We start from the raw sequence: 24,206 nt of genomic DNA on the forward strand, positions 1-24,206 counted from the left end.
TAAGTTTCTTGGTGGCCAACCTATACAACTTCTCATGCTTTTTAGAGACCTTGTATAACTTTGGATAGGCTGTGTGGATGTCATCTTGTTCATCCATCTTTTCAAACTTAGACTCCACCAATTCCTCTTCTTTATCCACATCTTCAACAATCCCTTCAGTAGGATTTACAGTGGCAGTGAAGGCATACAGGATTCTATCATTGTCATTATCGGAGTCATCCTCAGGCTTAGTGTCGCTCAAGGTAGTAGCAAGTGCCTTGCTTTTTCTGATGGTCTTGAGATAAGTAGGGCACTCTTGTTTTATGTGACCAAATCCTTGACACCCAAAGCACTTTAGTCCTAAGGGAACAGTGTACTGACCGCCATCCCTAACATCCTTCTTCCCTCTATCTTGGCTATTAGACTGAGAAGAAATTGACTGTCTACAGTCCTTGTTGAAGCCCTTTGCATTGGCATTCTTCACAAACTTCTTGAATTGCCTAGTGATGTAGGACTTCATCTTAGAATCTTCATCATCAAAAGACTCATTAGTATCACTGCTCTTGGCCTTCAATGCCATGCTCTTGCTTTTGCTTGAATTCCCGATCCTTGTCAAAACCAACTCATAGGTCTACAGATTGCCAACCAACTCTGTCCAAGGAATTTTGTCAATGTCCTTTGATTCCTTAATGGCAGTGATCTTGGCATGGAATCTCTCCGGTAGAGATCTGAGCACCTTTCTCACAATCTTGGGTTCAGGAATGGTTTCCCAAAGATTAAAAGCTGAGTTGACTATATCCTTAAGTTTGGCATAGAACTCATCAAACGAATCATCCTCCTCCATCTTGATCTCTTAAAAGCTTGTAGTGAGCCTCTAAAGCTTTGAATCCTTGACAGCCTTGGTTCCTTCACAAGTTGTTTGGAGAATGGTCCATGCTTCCTTAGTAGTTTTAGTAGATGATATTTTCTTGAATTCCTCATTTGTGACTGCACTGAATAGAGCATTCAATGCTCTGCTGTTGAAGTTCGCTGCCTTGATCTCAGCATCATCCCAGTCGACTGGCGCTTCTGTAGGCTTGGTCATGCCTATCTCCATAGCTTGCCACACCTTTCCATCTAATGACTACAAGAAAGCTCTTATGCATACTTTCCATTATATATAGTTAGTGCCATCAAATAAAGGAGGTATAATAAGAGACTATCCTCTATCAATGACAAACAGGGGTCAATGGATCACACAGTAAAGATTAACCCTAATCAGAGTGTGCCCACTATGATACCACTTGATAGGCAAGAATGTAGTGACCCCTTTTGATATTTTAATTGATTAATTAGCCAAGTTTATTAATTAATCAAATTAACATGCAAAGCCCGTGGTAGCACAAACAAATCACCAATTATCTAACGTATGTAGTGGAAAATAAATTGACACAGTGATTTGTTTACGAATGGGGAAAACCTACATGACAAAAACCTCACCGGGTGATTTTAAGGTCACCACTCCTGAGAATCCACTATTATCAAAACAAGCGGTTACAAGACTTTGCTCTAAAGTTGTGCAATTGTGCGTAAACTTTTACGGCCCTTGAAATAATCCTTATATATGTTTAGGGTTATGAGAAAAGAAGACCTAAAGACATACTCACGGATTGGATGAAAAAAAGCCTGAAAAACTAAGTTTCATAAACCTCAATAGATAGCCATCTATCGAGCTAGCTGTTGAGCCACGAGCTTCAACAACTTTTAAACCTCGATAGATGCTAGTTGTCAAGCTTTAAAATCCAGCGCTTCATTACTTGATTCTTGGACAAACTTGTATGGATTTAACACTTGAACTTGAAACCTTGTTTCTTGAAACATTAAACACATCCTAGATCTACCCAATTACAAGTAAAGTGCATTTTGTCAAAGTATTAGCCAATTACACAAAATAGTGACATATGTTCCTAACATTGAATCACATATGTCCTAACAAGTGATATGATTGTTTTTGTTTAACCTAGATTTGAATAATAAATCTAAGTAACAACTTGGTTAGTTAATTAGATTAAACAATTTGAGTATAAAAGGATCTAAATAAACTAACAGTTATCACCATTGGCCTAGAAGGGATTGATCTTGCATCTAAAAATGTGATTCTCACAACAGGGATATGTAGATTATAGAGCATATTGAGACTAAAATCTTCCCCATTACTTTTTTTTTAATACACCATAACTAAATTAATTGAAATAATTTCCCAAAAAAAAAAAATAAAATAAGTTGAAATGTAAATGACGTAATCCTATATTGCTTGGGTTCAAATCATAAAAGCAAAATACTTGAATGGAAAAAGTTTCCTTAATGCCCCTGTGCACAAACAATCATCTTGGTTATGAAAAGCTATTTGCAAAGCAAAATCTCTAGTGAAGAAGGGTGCTTGTTACCAAGTTCACTATGGTCCTTTCATAAACATTTGGGAAGATCCATGGATCCCCTCCCAAGCCAATTTTACTCCTACAGCAGTAGGAGCCCTCCCTAATGATATTGACTAGGTTTTCCAATTGAAAAACCAATTTGATTCAACTTGGGACTAAAATAAATTAAATGCTCTTTTTGATAGGCAAACCATCACAAACATTTTGAAGTTTCTGATGTAGGATAGAATTTTCAAATTAATTTATGTAATTTGTTATTTTTGGTATTTTTATTTAATTTTTTTATTTTAGGTTTAGGGCATTTATTTTCTTTTTTTTAGTTACTTTTAATGCTTTTTAGGTCAAATTTGGTTCCTGTAGAGTCATTTTAGAATATTTTTTCTTGTCTGTCAAGTATTATGGAGCCCTTAAATATGCCCCTAAGTCTGTAAACATTTTTCAGAGATTATTATCAATAAAATATAGACGTTTTATCAATTTTTTTATTTGGTTGAATTTAGTTTATCACTCTTGTGGATTCGAGGTTTACTACCGGAAACTAGCAATTTAGTTTTTCTCCTGTAAAGTTGTTATTTACAACTATATGTTTTGTTGGCTTATATTTTGTGCCAAATTTGATTGTAATTACATTCCATCTGTTGTACCCTGTATTTATTGTGGGATTTCATTGTAAGGGTTGTGTGATAGAGAGAGTGGTGTGAAGACTCAAGCATTTGAAGACGGAAGAAGGTTTCGTGGGTATCTCGCGACTTAGCATCCCACGAAGTATATCATGGGCCCTGCACATGCTGGAATGTGAATAGTCAGGCCATATGGAGACAGTTGTGTCTCGTGAGTATCACACGGGTAAGGCCTTCCCGCGAGACACCCACGAGACATTTTGTTCTGCCAGCCTGTCCAGTCTGATACACACTATCTGTGCCTACACTATTTATACCCACATTACCGACAAATGTAAAGGAGAGCTTCTGAGAGAAAACCCTAGCCAAACACCTTGAGAGTTAGAGATTGTTATACCCATAATCCTCTACACATTTGTTTTGGAAATTTCTTCATCTCCTACCTCTCCATTTCCATACCTTTGAGAGGTTGATAGCCCAAATACTTACCAAACCCTTTCAGAGTGACAAATGGAGTTTTGATGCTGCTGGGAAGCATTAGAAGAAGCCTAGAATGGTAGATGCAACATGGAGCTTGTTGCGAGAACCGGAGAACTAGACAAGACACGGTTCCGAGAAGCCTTGTTGGAGTAAGAGCTTGGAGGGCTTAGGTACATCGGGTAGATTAGGCTTGGAGGGTCTCTTGCTAAGTCATGTATCCCAACTGATTGTCTAGTGGATCGATTTTCACTTTGAGGGCAGCAGAGAGGTTTTTCACCGAGTTCTTTGGTTTCCTCTTCGATAACATGTCTCGGTGTTATCTATGTTTGCATCTCTCTTCCCTACTCTTGTTCATTTCTTTTGTACTACTGTGTTACTTTAAATATGGATTAGAGTAGTTGTCTTGCTTATACACTTATGTTTACACTATTCCGCACTTAGTATCAAGTTAGTGTAAAATCAACCAAGCTGTAACTTTATTTTGGGGGTCTAATCAGCTCTTGTATTTTCGACACATTTTCAAGCTTTCAATTGGTATCAGAGCGGGTACACTCGCTGTGGTGTAACTACCTGAGTGTGATCTTTGACCCCGTTTGAGATGGACCGGTCTAAATCTTTAAATGTTCCACCATATTTTGATGGTAATAATCATGCTTTTTGGAAAGTTTGAATGAAGGCATTTTGTGTTCCATTGATGATACTATTTGATGGAATTAAAGATGAATGCAGCGGAAAATAAGTTTTCAACGGATCTACTTTATTCGATATTGATAACACGTACTAAGTAAATTTTAGAATTTGAGAACAAGAGATCGTACCTTGAAGCGATGAATTTCAAAACAAAGATTGAAGCACTTGGGAATACTTTTAATCTTCACTCCAATTCCACTAACGCCCAAGATGTGTGGTCTCTCAATTGGTAACAAAGGGATGACTAGTGAGTGACAAAAACTCACATGCACACCATTTCACAATGATGTTTCTTGCATATGAAAATCTGAACGTTTTTCCCTTTGTATCTAACCAATTTATCTAATTGGGCTGGCCTTTTGGGCCTTACCAATTGGGTTTAAGTGTGTGGCTTGGAGTGGGACCAAAAGGGACCAATAAGACACTAGCTCTAATGGGCCTTGGGCTTTTCTGTCAACTCTTGACAAGTCTAAAGTTACTATTAACTATATTTAATACCACTATATAATTATAGTTGCACTCTAGGTCTTATCTATAAATTATATCCCAAGACTTTATTATAAATGCAACCCCTTCATAAAATATTCGTAGTAATACAAAGTCATTAATGTAGACTGCCACTTTGTAAATTACTACATCTTAATCCTTGAGTACCCGGTTCAATCCTTTAATGTTATCCATTATATATTTATGAAATCTAATTCCATAAATATATACTTTAGTCTCACTAAAGTGGTTAGGCCTAACTCTCTGAATAACAAACTCATTAAACTTATCTCAAGGGAATACTTTATATCTCCGTTAAGAGACTCTGAATTCCATCTTGAGAATATATGTTCCATCAACACTAAATGTGGCTGCCCAATATACTGAGGTTTTGACCATTACTTTAGATCTCACTCCTGATATATCAAAGCAACCTACACCTTATGATCAGGTCCATTATTCTCTCGGGATTAAGAGTTCATGCAAATGTAAGTGGTGTGATTTATTATTCATTTGACAGTCTTTAGGAGAATAATAAATCTCACAGCGGTCCAGTTCAATATGTCTTAACTCTTAAAACATATTAACACATCAACTAGAAGTCTCCACTTCCATGATCAAGACAAATCATCGTAGTTGATATGTTATAGTCTTCGCAGATGAAATGCCCAATTTCATCACCGACTACGAACTATAATTCTGTGTTTACAAAGAACTTGTGAATTATATCTTCTATGAATCTTCACATAAATCACATACTATGCATCTCATGGACTATATGATAATGTCCGAATATTCATGTTACTATTATTTCAGATAATAATAAAACAAATTTATTAAACATAATATTAAGTCATACATAATGTCAAACACAATGTCACACTTAATATCATACATGGCATCATACAAAAGGATTTAAGGGCACTAATCCTAACACTATTTGGGATGCGGTTGAAATAGGTTGGACTAGACCGGAGGCTGCTAAATCTGCTTGGGATAAAGTAGCACTTGCGGCAGCTAACGCTAACAGTAAAGCTTTGAATGCTATATTTTATGGTGTGTCTCCAGACGAGTTTCACAAGATCTCTCACATGACAGTAGCCAAGGAAGTTTGGGAGATATTGGAGACTACGTATGAAGGAACAAAGAAAGTGAAGGACATGAAGCTTCAAATGCTTACCACAAAATTCAAAGAGCTTAAGATAGGAGATGATGAGTCTTTTGATTCATTTTATGGAAAGCTCAACAAAATTGTAATTGCTAAGCTCAATCTTGGTGAGAAGATTGAAGATGCTATGGTAGTAAGAAAAATTTTAAGGCCCCTACCGGAGAGCTTCCAAGCGAAAGTGACAGCCATAGAGGAAAGCAAAGATTTGGATGAAATTAAGATCCAAGAGCTCATTAGGTCTCTTCAAACGTATGAGCTTGGACTACCCTGTCATAAGACAAGTAAATCACTTGCTCTTAAAACTATCATCGAAAGAATGGATGATTCCTCTGAAGAAGATGGAGTGGAAAATGATGTAGCATTCCTTGCAAAGAACTTCAAAAATTTCTGAAGATGAAGAACAATGGGAAACCATTCAGCAGAGGGAAGTTCTCATCCTCTAAAAGTGATAGGAAAGAGTTTAAGAAGAAAGATGGAAAGGATTCCTAGTCTCCTCAAGGCATTGTTTGTTATGAATGCAATGGCCATGGACATCTCAAGAAGGAGTGTCCCAATTATCTAAGAGGAAAGGGCAAGGCAAAGAGGTCCAAGAATTCAACATTTCTATCATTTCTGTGGATTTCAAGGACACACTAGACCAAATTTCCATAAGCTGAAGACCTTGAAGAGTGCAAGTGTTCAGAGGTCAAAAAGCCTTAGAAATAAAAAAAGAAATTGGGCTGGTGATCAGTCAAGAGGTTAAAATGGTGACTCCGGCATGATGGACGTGATGAAAATGATCGGTGCCTTCACCACTTGGCTAGAGAACTTCACTAGACGGTTTGAAAGTCCTAACTCTCATACCCAATCCTTTAAGGATATCACCCCAAACGCATGTGCCGTGTGGGTGAGAAGGGGTACTCATGCATAAGCATTTTGATATGTCCATCCATTAATTCTTTCAATGTTTAGGGACATTTGCTCATGCATATCTACATGCTTGATTTGATTTGTATCATTTGTTTCTGGTTTTAGCATGTTTTCTTTTACAAGCTTTTTCTTTGTTTTTGTTTTTGTTCTGTTTTTGGGTGTGTTCAAAAATTCAAAAACCATAAAAAAGTTGAAAAATCTCCAAAAGTTTGATCGCGTGTTTTGTGCATATCTCACGTGAGTTTGGCCTAGTATCTTCGTACTAATGGCGTAGTGCATTTACGAGCTTATCTTATTTTTATATGCACATTTATCTGTGTGGGAGATATCTTGAAAACTATGAGTGATTGTTGTAAATAGATCTTCAAGTTTGTCATGAATGATTGGTCAATAGTCTTGATGGTCTTGATACTTGCATAGACTTGTGCCTATATATCTTCCCACTTTATTTTTATGTTTTTGCAAAAGAGCTCACCAAATGTAAATCTCTAAATGAAAAGAGATATCGAGCTGCAAAAGCCTGTCGCACATACTAGTATTTGACAAGGAAAAAGGGAAAGCGACTTTTGTTTTGAAATGTATGGTGCTCAAAAAGCCAAAGGCTAACTCTCAATGTTTAAATATCAAAAATTTCAAGCACCAATCTCAAAAAGAGATGTGTTATCTAAAAAGGATCAAATGTTATGTTTTAGGCAAAAGCCAAATGAAAAGCTTCTAAGTTGTGTAATCAATTTGTGGGAGGTCATATATGTTCATTTCTATAATTGAGAAAGACCACTTGACCTAGTATCAGTTGTGTATGACTTGAATGAATTAATCATTGAAGTTTCACTCTTGTCTCAGGACTATTTCACACTTGATACTCACCCGCAGCACACAAGCCTTTGATTCAATGAATGCTTATCTCATTTGTGTGATTGTACATGTTCAAATGTGATGTGTATGCTCAAATACTTGATGATCAAACCCAGAAAGATTTTTGAGAGTTTTATTTGTTTTTGAAAGTGATTTTATACTTTCGTGTTCTTTATTTTCGTTCAAAATGCATTTTTGTGTTTTTCTTCAAAAACTGGTTCAGAGGGTGTTTCGCGAGAAGCTCGCGACTTAAAGCTTTCCGCGAAATGAGCTTGAGGGAAATAAATGTTTCATCTTTTTACACAGAAACTCTCATGACTGTCTCGTGACTATTTCGCAACCAACAGCTTCTCGCGAAATGCCGTTTGGCCAAAATTGGATTTTTCCAAAATTAGACAGAAGCTATCGCCACTATCTCGCTACTGTCTCGCGACTTAAAGCTTCTCACGAAATTTTTTGTGCATCAGATGTCCTTCTTGTGACTATCTCGTGACTGCGTCACTACTATCTAACCCGTGAAAAATGTGTGTTTTCATTTTTTATGTAACTGATGTGACAGTTTTTCAAAACTTTCTCATTTCCCTCACATAGCTCTCTCAAACCATTTTCAACCTAAATCACTATTTCATTCAAACCCCATCATTTTCAAGTAAAATTTTTGCTCAATCCTTTCAAGGTATGTATTTCTTACATTATCGTCATCTTTCATTTTTGGATTATGTAGTTTTTGGGCTTAGGGTTTTGAAAATTGGGTTGGGTTTCTATTTTCTGTGAATTTTTTTAAATTCTTTGTTTGGGCTGAGTCCCTTTTGCTGTTTGTGCATCTGTGTTGGCCCCTTGTGGCGATTTTAACATGTATTGAGGTAAATTTTCATTGTGTTCATGCATTTTTCATATTTGTTTTGCACTGTTGCATGTCATGTGTTTGACAGATTGTCTAAGTGACATTTCTGTGTTGTATTGGACTCAACTGAGTTCCAATCTTTGGTGTTGGTCTTGTTTGATCCTATGAATCATATTTTGATCACTTTGTGTGTGTTTTACACACTTTGTTCAGTTTGTGCCTCAATGCCATGCCATGTACATCCTAGGCACCCTATAGGCACACCCCCAGCACATGCATTATCATGCATCTGCACATGCACACATGCTGCACACACATGCACACCTACTTATCTTCATGCATTGTGTCTTTGTGTTCTTGTTTTGATTGTTTTAGCATGTTGTTTTGAGTTAGTTGTACTTTGTTTTAGGTTATTTTACCTTGCTTTGAACTAACTTAAATCTAATCAAGTTTCTTGTGTTTTGTTTTGTGTTTTTGCACATGTTTCTGTCTGTTTTGTGTTCATTTATGCAGATATCTCCTTTTAAAAGCTCCATAGTGAAAGGAGGCAGCAGCAAAGGGAAAGAGCCAATTATTGATGTTGATGAATCGTCACTAGGGTCAAAAATGCCTCGTTTCTCAACAAAAGTCTATGACCCTGATCTGCTCAGATCCTATGCTGCATTTCAGAATTATAGGAACTATTTTTGAGATGCTCTTTTGCTAGTTGAAAGGGCTGTTAATCAGCCATCTCTCAGTGACACAAATATACCCATATGGTTTGCCACAAAAGATTAGAACTTTTTGCTCTCAACTCTCGAGGATGCATACGAGAACATGGTTAAGGAATTCTATGCCAATGCCATTGTTGACGGAGAAGAGATAAAATGTTGGGTTAAAGGAAAAAGTTTCTCTGTCACACCAGTGTACTTGGCGGAAATTCTACACATTAACCGGCCAATACTCCCAATACCACTGGTATATGATGAGCTAAATCCAGATGAAGAGTTTCTTAAAAAGACTTTAGGAGCTAATTTGGAATTCTTCTCCAATAAGAAGTCAATCAATGTGGCATCCCTCTTTCTCGAATTAAGACTTCTCTCAATGATCATGTGTAGCAACCTCTATCCTTTGTCAAGCACCGGATATATAAATCTTGGTCGAGCATTATTCTTGAATGATCTGATCACTGACAAAGAGATTGATGTGTGCTCTCAATTTTCCACATCTTGGCAAAAACGGTTGACCGGACTGCTTCAAGGAATTGTATTCCTTTCTGTTGACTCATCTCAAGGATTTTGAAACTCAAAGGTGTACACCCTTTGAAAGATGAGCGTCCATACCCAAGACTAAGTCCAATTACCATTCGTACTCTCCATGCGAGTATAAGTCACACCAAGAAGAATGTCAAGCAAGAAAGCCCTGCAACTCCGGGGAGCTCGAGCTCTACACCCCATGCCTATGATGAACAGTTTGACAACATTACCACTGCTCTTCAAGAGATCAATACCAAGATATCCAGACTAGCATCTATCATGTACTCTCTCCACAGTCGTTTTGATTCAAAGATCACATCTCTCCAAACTTAACTGGACGAAATTCAACTGAAGCTAGAAGAAAATGACTAGCTATTCCATGACAAAAAGGGGGAGATGGTATCATTGATAGGGGGAGTATGGTGACCATTGATAGTTGGAGTATGATGATAGGGGGAGTAGAAGCTAGAAGAAGAAGTTCATTTTTTATTTTGTTTACAGTATTTACTGTTAGCTTTTGTTTAAAGCTCAAATACTTTGTTCTTATATTTATGTTTAATTTCAGTAATTTGTGTTTATTTCTATGCTTTGTAGCATTTTTTCTGTACTTTTAAGATATTGCTATTATGTCTTAAGTACCTCACTCTTGTGCCCTAGTAGGATCTTTTATCCTAGATGCAAGTACTTCGTGTATTCTGCATTGGTTGAGTGTTGGACATGCAATTGATCCTATGGATTGTTCTTAATTGCATTGCGTGTCCAGATGAGCATTAACCTGCTAAATGTTCATTGTAGTAATTCTTTAATGACTGTTTTTGTTTGATCAAGATATGCTTACATGTTATGATGTGCTTACTAACTTGATCACACTTTACTTGCTCATGTACATACCTTGTGTTTAACTTGTCATAAGCTTCATGAAAGTTTTGTTTGTGTGCAAGTGTTTCAGGTAACAAGTATATACTTGCAAGTGCTTCACAGTTTCTAGATTAAGTGTAAGTGAGTTTTGCCACTGTTCCCAAACTCACGTTTAAGTCTAGAGTTTGTTTTAGGGGTTTTGTCACTGAATAGCCAAAAGGGGAGATTGTAAAGTTGTTATTTACAACTTTATGTTTTGTTGGCTTATATTTCGTGCCAAATTTGATTGTAATTACATTCAATCTGTTGTATCTTGTATTTATTGTGGGATTTCATTGTAAGGGTTGTGTGATAGAGAAAGTGGTGTGAAGACTCAAGCATTTGAAGACGGAAGAAGGTTTCGCGAGTATCTCACGACTTAGCATCCCGCGAAGTATATCATGTGCCCTGCACATGCTGGAATGCGAAGAGTCAGGCCAGATGGAGACAGTTGTGTCTCGCGAGTATCTTGCAGGTAAGGCCTTCCCGCGTGACATCCGCGAGGCATTCTGTTCTGCCAACTTGTCTAGTCTAAGACACATTATCTGTGCCTACACTATTTATACCCACAAATGTAAAGGAGAGCTTCTGAGAGAAAACCCTAGCCAAACACCTTGAGAGTTAGAGATTGTTATACCCACAATCCTCTACACATTTGTTTTGGAAATTTCCTCATCTCCTACCTCTCCATTTCCATATCTTTGAGAAGTTGATAGCCCAAACACTTACCACACCCTTTCAGAGTGTCAAGCGGAGTTTTGGTGCTGCTGGGAAGTATTGGAAGAAGCCTAGAATGGCAGATGCAACATGGAGCTTGTTGCGGGATCCGGAGAACTAGACAAGACACGGTTCCGAGAAGCCTTGTTAGAGTAGGAACTTGGAGGGCTTAGGTACATCGGGTAGATTAGGCTTGGAGGGTCTCTTGCTAACCCATGTATCCCAATTGATTGTCTAGTGGATTGATTTCCGCTTGGAGGGTGGCGGAGAGGTTTTTCACCGAGTTCTTCGGTTTCCTCTTCGTTAACACGTCTTGGTGTTATTTGTGTTTGTATCTCTCTTCCCTACTCCTGTTCATTTCTTTTTTATTGTTGTGTTGCTTTAAATATGGATTAGAGTAGTTGTCTTGCTTATACACTTGTGTTTACACTATTCTGCACTTAGTATTAATTTAGTGTAAAATCAACTAAGCCGTAACTTTATTTTGGGGGTCTAATTAGCTCTTGTGTTTTCGACACATTTTCGAGCTTTCATGTCCATCAAAAAGAGCATCATCTGTGCTTCTTCAGGCTGCTGTGACATTAGTTTGTTAGATTTGTTTTTTTGTTTTTGCTTAATCTCCCTTCCTCTGTTTCTTGCACAGTAGCTCTTTTAACAACAGTTTTTTGGTTTCTTTGACGACATCTCACAGACAAGAATTGCTACCTTCATTTATTAACAATTGTATCCAAACATATGATTCCAACAACAGGGCTATACAAAGCGCAAAATATACCTAAAAATTTTCCCATTAATTTTTTTAAATGCCTCTGTTGAAGTACAAATGACTAAAACCAAATTATTAATACTTGCAATTAAAGATCTAACAGTACTCTAGATATTACATAATCTGAAACAAACACTTGCATTCAACAACATAAATTTGGCAGAATTGTTGGTTATATTTGGTTTTGTATCTCATACAAAACACATAGCGGAAGCAATAAACAAAAATCTATTTCATTCATGATTGATAACTTGCACTATGTAAATTTCAGAATTTGCGTACCTTGGTGTAGTGAAATTCAAAACAAAAGATTATATGTACTTGGGAACGCTTTTAATCTTCACTCCAATTCCACTTTACGCCCAAGAAGTGTGGTCTCTCAATCAATTTCCAAGGGAGAATAACTGAGTGGTTTCACTCGCACATACACACCACTTCACAATGGTGTCTCACTTTTTCTCTAATCTCTAATAAAAAATCTGTATGTCTCTCCCTTTATATATAATTGATTATCTAATTGGGCCGGCCTAGGCAAATAGTGCACTTCCACTTGATAACACCTGAGAGACCATGCGCATAGTTGGTCTTGATTCTGGATTAGCATTCAAGCATGCAATTGCCAACTTTATGATGAGTATCAATTGATTCTCAGTCTCAAGAGTGGGAGGTAAAAGGCGTATGTCTAACAAATCATTCAACAATAAATTCTCCTGCATGGATGAAGCAGATATAATGGAGATGATTTCACCAGGATGCCTTCCTCTGATCACTTCAATAACCAAAACTCCAAAGCTAAACACGTCGCACTTTTCAGTTATCTTCATTGTATAAGCAAACTCTAAAAAAAAAAAAAAAAACCAGAATATTATGGCAATGTATACATAGGATCTATGTTATATATTGATTGAAAAATAAGAACAGTACCTGGTGCAACATATCCATTTGTGCCAGCAAATGAAGTCCAATTGGATGAGTCTTGATTAAGGAGCTTAGCTATGCCAAAGTCTGAAATATGGGCCTCGTATTCTGAATCTAGCAAAATATTTTTACTTGATATGTCCCTATGAACAATTGGTGGTGAACAATCATGGTGCATATAAGATAGAGCATGAGCACACCTTTGATGATATTCACCCTCTTGTTCCATTCCAATTCTTTAGCTCCTCCATCATTGCTCAAAATTGTGGCCAAGCTACCCCTTTCAAGGTACTCGTAAATCAAAATTGAGAATTGTGAATGTGAACAAAAGCCAAGCAACTTTACAATATTTCGATGTCGGATTTCTGTTAATGCCCTTATTTCACTCAAGAAATCTTTTGTTGTGCAATTTCACCATCATGCAAGGATGTAAGTTTCTTCACTGCGACTGTGTTCCCTGATGTTAGATTTGCTTTATAGACAATTCCTTGTCCTCCCCTCCCAATGCAAAACAAAGCATCAAAATCCTGGTTACTTCAATAATTTCCTTGTACATTGCTTTTCCATCAAAAGTTGATATCGAAAACAGTTTTTCTTCATGCATGTTATTTGTTTGGTTTGTACAAGGGTGCTTCCTTTTTCTTTGAAAAATGAAGAAAATTCCAAGAAATATCGATACAAGTGAAAGTGTTCCCAAAAACAGGAGAATGATTAAGAAAATGATTTTGTGTCCCTCTTTCGAAATATGTCTTCCAACCACACAGGGTTGCAATCCTGTAACATTTCCACAAAGCCCTTTATTACCTTGTAGCGCTTCTATGCGAGCATCTTGAAATGCCTTGCTATTGGGAAGCGGACCCTTCAACTTATTATAGGATATATCCACATATGACAAGCCATGCATTTTTTCAAAAGCAATTGGAACAAAACCAAAGAGTTTATTTGTGAGACATTCAACATCTCCAAGCTCTGAAGATTGCGAATTTGTGAAGGTATCTCTCCTTCGAGACTGTTATGACTCAAATCTAGCTGGGACAAATGAGATAAATAACACATTTGAACTGGAATCTCATGGCTAAACTTGTTATTGCTCATATTCAAATAATATAGTTTCAAAAGGTTCCCCATAATTTTGGGGATTGACTTGTTGAATCTATTAGTGGATAGATCCAGATACTCAAGATTTGTTAATGATCCAAGCTCCAAAGGTATATCACCCGAAAATTGATTTCCATTTAACTCTAGTTTCAACAGATTTGTCAACTTTCCAAATTCCTTTGGAAGTTCCCCAACCAACCGGTTTGAAGAAAGATCAAGTAATTGGAGTTGAATTGAATCTCCAATTTTGGGCGATATGCGACCAGAAACATTGTTCCCCGCAATCCGTAGGGTGCTTAGTTGTGGGCATCTACTCCAATTGTGTGAGATCTCACCATAAAATCTATTGTAGCTTAGGTCTATGAATTGTAGGTTTCTATAGACACCAAAATCCTCAGATATATTCCCAAAGAGTTGGTTTTTTCCAATGCGGAATCTAATTAAGTTCAGACAATTCCTCATGGTTTTTGGTATTGAACCTATGAGAAGATTATCATTTGCAGAAAAGTATTGAAGAGATCCACTTTGGCATAAGTTTTGAGGTAAAAAACCAGTGAATTGGTTTGTATCTAGCTGTAGCGTAGTCAACATTGTAAGGTTTCCTATTTCTTGAGGAATGGAACCAGAAAATTGGTTATCCCGAAGAGATAGAACTTCTAAGTTGCTCAAATTTCCTAAGGAAATTGGAACGCTACCATTTAATGCATTTACGCTGAGATCAAGTTCAGTTATGGAATTCAAGTTTCCTAATTCTTCAGGAATGGTACTTGAAAGTTGATTGTTGTACAGATGTAAGAGGGTTAGGTTTCTGAGAGCACCTAACAATGAGGGAATCGAACCAGAAAGATTATTTGTTTGAAGGCTTAAAGAGATGAGAGACTTCAAATTCCCTATTTCTGGGGGATGGAGCCAGAAAGTTGATTTTGAAACATATACAACCATGTCAACTGTTCAAAGTTTCCAATACTGTAAGGGATGGGACCTCTTAAACTGTTGCTACTTATGTCAAGTTCAACTAAATTTGTAAGATTTCCGATTTCTGGTGGAATGGAACCATAAAGTTGATTATCATAAAGGTAAAAATAAGCCAAGTTGCTTAGATTACCTAACGTTGCGGGAATGGAACATGAAAGGGAATTATTATTGAGAATCAAATAAGCGAGGTTGCTCAAATGACCTAAAGAAGCAGGAATGCAGCCATGGAGATGGTTGGCATACAAAGAAAGGCCATTGAGTGACTTCAAGTGACCTATTTCTTTGGGAATTGAGCCGTTTAACTGATTTTCGGCTAGGTGCAAGACCTCAAGATTGGTCAGTAGTCCAATATGAGGTGGGAGTTCCCCAATAAGTTATTGAAGGACATATCAAGATATATGAGTTTGGAGAGATGACTGATTTGAAAAGGGATTGTACCAAAGAGCTCATTCATGCTGAGATCAACATATGCAAGATTGGGGAGATATGAGAATGGAAATTCATGAAGCGTACCTTTCAAGCCTGAGTTTGTCAGGTTTAATCTAACCACACTTCCTGCTTGGTTGCAAGAAACGCCGAACCAACTACATGGGATTGAGCTGGTGTTTAGATTATGAGAAGAATTGGTTGCATTATTAGGAAGGAGAGTCCAAGAAGGCAGGGGTGACTGGGTTTCATTTTGAAGTCCGGCTTTCCAGTAGAGTAGAGCATGTGCCTCGGACTCTGCCTCTTCATTCGCCGAAAGAGAAGCAACTTCGAATGAGCACTGTAACATGATCAGCGCGACTAGAGAAATGGAGGAGAACATTATTTTGAATGCCATGGGACTTTGTTTTACAAGAGACGAGCTGATTCAGTCTCTCCGTTTTTCAATTTCCATCTTTCTTTTTCTTTAAATACCAATAAAGTTTTGTCGTAACTTCAGCAGTAAAGAGAAAATAGGGGGTTTGAAACAATGATCATTGCTTACTTCAGCAGTTATGTCAGTCAAAGTCTGTCAAGAAAAAGGAAAAAAGATACATGAACATAAATTCCAAGAAAGATACATCGAGGAAGGAAATTGAGGAGCATTTTTATTTTTATTTTTTGGAAAAGTTGCAATTCTAATATTCTATGCACTAGGGCATTTAAAAATTGTATTCAAACGACCGCACCAAATTTTAGAAGTGAACTTTAGCAATGACAATTAATACTAGTATTCATGCTACAATGATTACTTTATAAGTGTAAATGATTGTAAGGTGTATGGGACAGGGGTCAGAGTTCAAGGCTCTAGGTAATAAATTCATATACATATATAATTAAATTAAGTTAAAGTAAAATTTCTATCTTAAAAATAACACAAGTATCAATGCATCATTGAAAAAAAAAATTAGTTTGTTCTCCATCCATATATATTTTTTCTTTGAGATTGTTATAACTACCGGATTAATATATGTATATATAATTAATCACTTTATCTATGCACACAAGAAAATAACCTCATTTCTAAATTATTCTTAACTAGTGTGTAGCCCCCGTGCATATATACAGGTATTAAAACAAATCACAATTATACAGTTCAAATTATATATATATATATATATGATTTATAATTTAATTGGTTTTAAACTCTTTGATTTTTACACCCAATAATTTACTTACCACAAAAATAAAAAACTTAAATGGACACATAGTGAAAATTAGACTCTAATTGAAATCCAATTTAGAATCTAAGTGTATTTGAACTTGTTAGGTTCTAAATGTTTAGAACAATTGGCAAATCGTGAACACAAACTTGTCTAGATATAGATTTTAGAGTATATAGGTTTTATTAGACAATGCTCAAGGTGATTCAAGTCAAGATTCAAGAACATACAAGCTGCAAGAAGAAGACTTCATATTCTGCCTGGTTCGATCGATCGAAGAACAGGCTCGATCAATCGAAAATCATATCTGCAGAATTTTAAGTCGGCCTTGTTAGGTTCTAAAGATTTAGGATTTTATGTATTTAGAACTCTAATGTGTATTGTTGGCAAACCATGATCAAAACAATGTGTTTAGTCTTGTTTAGGCTTGCTCAAAGTTGATAAAATATTGTAAAGTTGGAATCGAGTGACTGCAGATGCATTGGGGCATTTCAGTCTGGCTCGATCGATCGAAGGAAAGGCTCGATCGATCGAATCTCGGGCCAGATGCGTTTTCTGCAGAATTTCCAACTCAGCCCTAACTCATTAAACGTTTTGGGTTTTCTGTTTTTACCTTAGGTATATAAAGAAAAATCCTAGTCACGTTTTTAGAGTTGCTCCAGTTGTATTGTTGCTCATACATTGCTGTTTTGTGTAAATCTCTTGTGAGATTTAGAGGAGCTTTCCTTTACACAAATCTTAGGGTTTTCAAGGTAGAGATTACTTTAACATCTTGATGATCAACTCGGTTGCTACCATTGAAGCTTAAAGAATAACAAGCGTGGGTGCTTGTAGTTGATTGAAGAATTCAAGAAAGAAGGAGTTCGTGGATTCGGAGCTTGCACGGGGTCATGTCAGTAAGTTCTACTGGTAGGTAGCATTAGGAAGTTGAACAGGGAGCTTGTAAGTCCTTTTGTATGAACTTCGATTCTTTCATAGTGAATTCTGTTTTGCCTTGAGGATCGGTGGGTCAAATCCTCCCAGGTTTTTACCAGTGTGGTTTCCTGGGTGATCATATCTTGTGTTATTTATTATTCCGCTACTTTATATTCTTGATATGATTGTTTGATTGTTTTAACCTAGAATTGCTTAATTTGACTAAGTAACAACTTGGCTAATTATATAGGCTACTCAATCTGGTTGTGTTTTAAGGGGTCTAAAACCATTCAGAACTCTTCAATTCTTATATTTAATAATTCACTTGGCACAAAATTAAAAACTAAATGAGACACATGACACAAAATTGAGAATCCAATTAAAATTTGATTGGATTTTCTATAAACTTTGACTATTAATATTTATATAGATGTCATCAAAAACCTGAATAATTATGTGATTAAATTTCCTTAATAGAATATTAATATAATGTTTAACTTATTAGAAGCCTAACTAATATTGTAGGTTCCAAGTTCCAATAAGCTTAAAAGCGTAAAATATCTTGTTGATTGCAGGGCTTAAGTTTGAATTCAGCCTACACTGAAAACAAAATTGGTGTCTGAGCGTAATGTAAATAGCAATAATCATAGAAAGGACATCAAAAACATTTCATATGTTCAAATTCTCTTCCATTTATAACAAACTTAATATGCAAGGAATTAATTATTCAAATTGAAGTTCAAACTATTGAGTCTATAGTGTAGGTTCACAAAATATAAACAAAAATGTGCCGTGTAAGTGGCTTGGAAATATTATAAATTTGGTGGTGTAGAAGCTGCAGCCCTATCTAGAATATCAAGTTTCCCGTAAGTACTACTGCTAGGTTATAGCAAACTAAAATATGGTTATTCAATTTGTAAAAACTTGAACTCCATTAAGTGGTTTTGTTCTTTCCTTTGCATAGTATTCAGTTTTCAATTAGTTATTCTTTGAATCATCATATTTTCCATTTTTTTTTATTTATTACTTTTCGCACAATAGTGGTGATCTACATATTGATCAAAGTATTATGCATAATTTAACTAATAATTTATTTGGTTTAAAATTGATTAAATTAACATATATGTGGTCTAAACGAACTAACACGAACCAAGTTGGTCCTCATATTCTTTGACTGTAGGTAAACGCGACAATTCCTTTGACTTGCTTTTATAAATTTCAAAGTCATTTGAATGACGTTCGTTGGGGGCCAAGAAAAATTCTAAATTCCTTGTATTCTTTAAAATTTGAATGTGGGGCATGTCCAGCAATTCTTTTGACTTTGATGTGTAAATTCAGAATCATTGGACTGACGCGCATTCGGGGCAAGAAAACACTTAAATTCCTTCTACCCTTTGAAATTTGAATGTCGGACATATCCAACAAATCTTTTGACTTGATGTGTAAATTTGGAGTCATTTGAATAGCGTGCGTATGGGGCAAGAAAACTCCTAAATTTTTATATGAATTCGAACAAATAGGGAAAGGTGATTTAAACCTACTCTCTTATTTTCTTTGAACGCGGGGCATTTTTAATAATTCTTTTGACTTCTTATATAAATTTCAAGGACAAAATTGCCCTTTACGCTTTTCGAGCAAAGTAAACAGCATTTTGTCAACTTTCCCAAACCAAATAGGGAAATGCCCCTCTTTTGTAACTCGACAATATGAGAGTCAAGTTTTTATGAAGAACTCAATATTCCTATGATCGAGTTAGTCTGACCATTGTGCCATGCTGGTGTAGCAAGCGTGGGTTTTTCCCAATAAAAAAATGCTTGTGTAGTCATTCATAACTCGGGAAGGGTAAAATCGAGTTTTCTTCAGTGGTTTGAATCAATAGGACCCTAACGTCTCACAACGCCTATTCACTCACTCTCTCCCTGTATACTCTCTTTCCCTCGCTCTCTGCCATCACTCTCTCTCTACACTCTCCCTCGCTCGCTTTGCGATCAGGCTTCCCCACTCTTCCTCACTCTCCATCAGTCTCACTCTCCCTATCCAGTCTCCATCAGTCGTCGTTGCTTCTCGTCGCCGTTGCTTCCCGCCGCCGTTGATTACAGACACTACAACAAAATGTATTTTCAGTGACGAAAAAATTCGTCACTAAAAGTCCAGTTTTTCGTCACTAAGGACCTTTAGTGACGAAATTGGACTTTTAGTGACGAAACTCATTTCCTCACTGTAGCCCCGTCACTAAAAGTCCTTGTGACGAAAAATTTCGTCACTGAAAGTCCAATTTGATTTAAAAAAAAAAAAAAACCTTTAATTATATATATATATATATATATATATATAATTTATAATTTAATTGGTTTTAAACTCTTTGATTTTTACATCCAATAATTTACTTACCACAAAAATAAAAAACTTAAATGGACACATAGTGAAAAATTAGACTCTAATTGAAATCCAATTTAGAATCTAAGTGTATTTGAACTTGTTAGGTTCTAAATGTTTAGAACAATTGGCAAATCGTGAACACAAACTTGTCTAGATATAGATCTTAGAGTCTATAGGTTTTATTAGACAATGCTCAAGGTGATTCAAGTTAAGATTCAAGAACATACAAGCTGCAAGAAGAAGACTTCATATTCTGCCTAGTTCGATCGATCGAAGAACAGGCTCGATCAATCGAAAATCATATCTGCAGAATTTTAAGTCGGCCCTGTTAGGTTCTAAAGATTTAGGATTTTATGTATTTAGAACTCTAATGTGTATTGTTGGCAAACCATGATCAAAACAATGTGTTTAGTCTTGTTTAGGCTTGCTCAAAGTTGATAAAATATTGTAAAATTGGAATCGAGTGACTGCAGATGCATTGGGGCATTTCGGTCTAGCTCAATTGATCGAATCTCGGGCCAGATGCGTTTTCTGCAGAATTTCCAACTCAGCCCTAACTCATTAAACGTTTTGGGTTTTCTGTTTTTACCTTAGGTATATAAAGAAAAACCCTAGTCACGTTTTTAGAGTTGCTCCAGTTGTATTGTTGCTTATACATTGCTGTTTTGTGTAAATCTCTTGTGAGATCTAGAGGAGTTTTCCTTTACACAAAACTTAGGATTTTCAAGGTAGAGATTACTTCAACATCTTGATGATCAACTCGGTTGCTACCATTGAAGCTTAAAGAATAACAAGCGTGGGTGCTTGTAACTGATTGAAGAATTCAAGAAAGAAGGAGTCCGTGGATTCGGAGCTTACACGGGGTCGTGTCAGTAAATTCTACTGGTAGGTAGCATTAGGAAGTCGAGCGGGGAGCTTGTAAGTCCTTTTGTATGAATTTCGATTCTTTCATAGTGAATTTTGTTTTGCCTTGAGGATCAGTGGGTCAAATCCTCCCCAGGTTTTTACCAGTATGGTTTCTTGGGTAATCATATCTTGTGTTATTTATTATTCCGCTGCTTTATATTCTTGATATGATTGTTTGATTGTTTTAACCTAGAATTGCTTAATTTGACTAAGTAACAACTTGGCTAATTATCTAGGCTACTCAATCTGGTTGTGTTTTAAGGAGTCTAAAACCATTCAGAACTCTTCAATTCTTATACTTAATAATTCACTTGGCACAAAATTAAAAACTAAATGAGACACATGACACAAAATTGAGAATCCAATTAAAATTTGATTGGATTTTCTATAAACTTTGACTATTAATATTTGAGAAATGCTATGTCTACAATATTTTTACAACAATTTTACAACAAATCCTAAGTGGCAGGTTGTTACTAGTTATTATTATTGCGGCAAAAAAGTAATCTTACTATTAGTTTCAAATTTGAACCAATAATAACTAACCACATATGATTTGTTGTAAAAATGTTGTAAAATTGTTGTAGACGTAGCATCTCTCTTAATATTTATATAGATGTCAACAAAAACCTGAATAATTATGTGATTACATTTCCTTAATAGAATATTAATATAATGTTTAACTTATTAGAAGCCTAACTAATATTGTAGGTTCCAAGTTCCAATAAGCTTAAAAGCGTAAAATATCTTGTTGATTGCAGGGCTTAAGTTTGAATTCAGCCTACACTGAAAACAAAATTGGTGTCTGAGCGTAATGTAAATAGCAATAATCATAGAAAGGACATCAAAAACATTTCATATGTTCAAATTCTCTTCCATTTATAACAAACTTAATATGCAAGGAATAAATTTTTCAAATTGAAGTTCAAACTATTGAGTCTATAGTGTAGGTTCACAAAATATAAACAAAAATGTGCCGTGTAAGTGTCTTGGAAATATTATAAATTTGGTGGTGTAGAAGCTGCAACCCTATCTAGAATATCAAGTTTCTCGTAAGTACTACTGCTAGGTTATAGCAAACTAAAATATGGTTATTCAATTTGTAAAAACTTGAACTCCATTAAGTGGTTTTGTTCTTTCCTTTGCGTAGTATTCAGTTTTCAATTAGTTATTCTTTGCATCATCATATTTTGCATTTTTTTTTTTTTATGTTATTTATTACTTTTCGCACATAGTGGTGATCTACATATTGATCAAGGTATTATGCATAATTTAACTAATAATTTATTTGGTTTAAAATTGATTAAATTAACATATATGTGGTCTAAACGAACTAACACGAACCAAGTTGGTCCTCATATTCTTTGACTGTAGGTAAACGCGACAATTCCTTTGACTTGCTTTTATAAATTTCGAAGTCATTTGAATGACGTTCGTTGGGGGCCAAGAAAAATTCTAAATTCCTTGTATTCTTTAAAATTTGAATGTGGGGCATATCCAACAATTCTTTTGACTTTGATGTGTAAATTCAGAATCATTGGAATGACGCGCATTCGGGGCAAGAAAACACCTAAATTCCTTCTACCCTTTGAAATTTGAATGTCGAACATATCCAACAAATCTTTTGACTTGATGTGTAAATTCGGAGTCATTTGAATAGCGTGCGTACGGGGCAAGAAAACTCCTAAATTTTTATGTGAATTCGAACAAATAGGCAAAGGTGATTTAAACCTACTCTCTTATTTTCTTTGAACGCGGGGCATTTTTAATAATTCTTTTGACTTCCTATATAAATTTCAAGGACAAAATTGCCCTTTGCCCTTTTCGGGCAAAGTAAACAGGATTTTGTCAACTTTCCCAAACTAAATATGGAAATGCTCCTCTTTTGTAACTTGACAATATGAGAGTCAAGTTTTTATGAAGAACTCAATATTCCTATGATCGAGTTAGTCTGACCATTGTGCCATGCTGGTGTAGCAGACGTGCGTTTTTCCCAATAAAAAAATGCTTGTGTAGTCATTCATAACTCGGGAAGAGTAAAATCGAGTTTTCTTCAGTGGTTTGAATCAATAGGACCCTAACGTCTCACAATGCCTATTCACTCACTCTCTCCCTGTACACTCTCTTTCCCTCGCTCTCTGCCATCACTCTCTCTCTACACTCTCCCTCGCTCGCTCTGCGATCAGGCTTCCCCACTCTTCCTCACTCTCCCTATCCAGTCTCCATCAGTCGTCGTTGCTTCTCGTCACCGTTGCTTCCCGCCGCCGTTGATTACAGGCACTACAACAAAATGTATTTTCAGTGACGAAAAAATTCATCACTAAAAGTCCAGTTTTTCGTCACTAAGGACCTTTAGTAACGAAATTGGACTTTTATTGACAAAACTCATTTCCTCACTGTAGCCCCGTCACTAAAAGTCCTTGTGACGAAAAATTTCGTCACTAAAAGTCCGATTTGATTTAAAAAAAAAAAAAAACTTTTAGTGACGAAAACGTTTCGTCCCTAAATGTTTTCCTCACTAAAAACACTATTCAATGACGAAACTATTTCGTCACTAAAAACACTTTAGTTTACTAAATCATATTTAGTGACGAATAATTTCGTCACTAAAACTATGTTCGGATATAGTGACGAAAAAATTTGTCACTAAAACTATTTTTAAGAAAAACCAAACACATATAGTGACGAAAATTTTCGTCACTAAAACCATTTCTTACAATATTTTGCTATATTTAGTGATGAAATTTTCGTCACGAAAACAATTTTTTGTTGCTACATTTGTGACGAAAATATTCGTCACTAAAACTTATTTTCTGCTTTTATTTTTTTAATGGCTTTGATATTAACCTGTAACCTGTCATTACATTATTAAAATCTCACATTTGAATAAAACATTTATTTCAACAACACATTTTTGAAAAAAAATCCATACATTCCACAAGTAAAAAATAAAACAACTCCTTCCATACAATAATTGTTTGCAATACATACAATAACTCTACCTAAACCCTATTTTAGAACTAACGGAAGATGTCCTCATATGTCTTCAAGTAATGCCAAAAGAAAATCCCCTAAAAGCCATCAATAAGAAATCTGCACAAATATAAAAACAATACTTCATTAAAATCGTAAAGTAAAAACATTAACTATGTTATAAGAAACATTTCTAACAATGCATTAAGAGTAACCACACCAATAAATTAAAATCACAACTCCTAATGTATAAGTTGTAGAAAGCAAATAAATTACTAACCAAAAAGTGTTTTAACTTGAAGTTGAACAACCCCCATAAGTGCTAAATTTGAACACAATTACTACTAACTC

General features: G+C 35.7%; 1 protein-coding gene across 1 annotated transcript; it reads right to left on the minus strand.

Moving 5' to 3' along the window:
* Positions 1 to 12,590: 12,590 nt before the first annotated feature.
* LOC112022953 (MDIS1-interacting receptor like kinase 2-like) lies at positions 12,591 to 15,907 on the minus strand. Its single transcript, XM_065773295.1, is given in 8 exon segments — positions 12,591 to 12,901; positions 12,988 to 13,179; positions 13,182 to 13,376; positions 13,379 to 13,510; positions 13,513 to 13,926; positions 13,929 to 14,978; positions 14,981 to 15,424; positions 15,427 to 15,907. Coding segments are annotated over 8 exon segments (3,189 nt in total). The 5' UTR covers positions 15,878 to 15,907.
* Between the last annotated feature and the right edge of the window lie 8,299 nt (positions 15,908 to 24,206).

Source organism: Quercus suber, unplaced genomic scaffold (assembly GCF_002906115.3).
Source record: "Quercus suber isolate HL8 unplaced genomic scaffold, Cork oak 2.0 scaffold_72, whole genome shotgun sequence".
Classification (NCBI taxonomy): Eukaryota; Viridiplantae; Streptophyta; class Magnoliopsida; order Fagales; family Fagaceae; genus Quercus; species Quercus suber.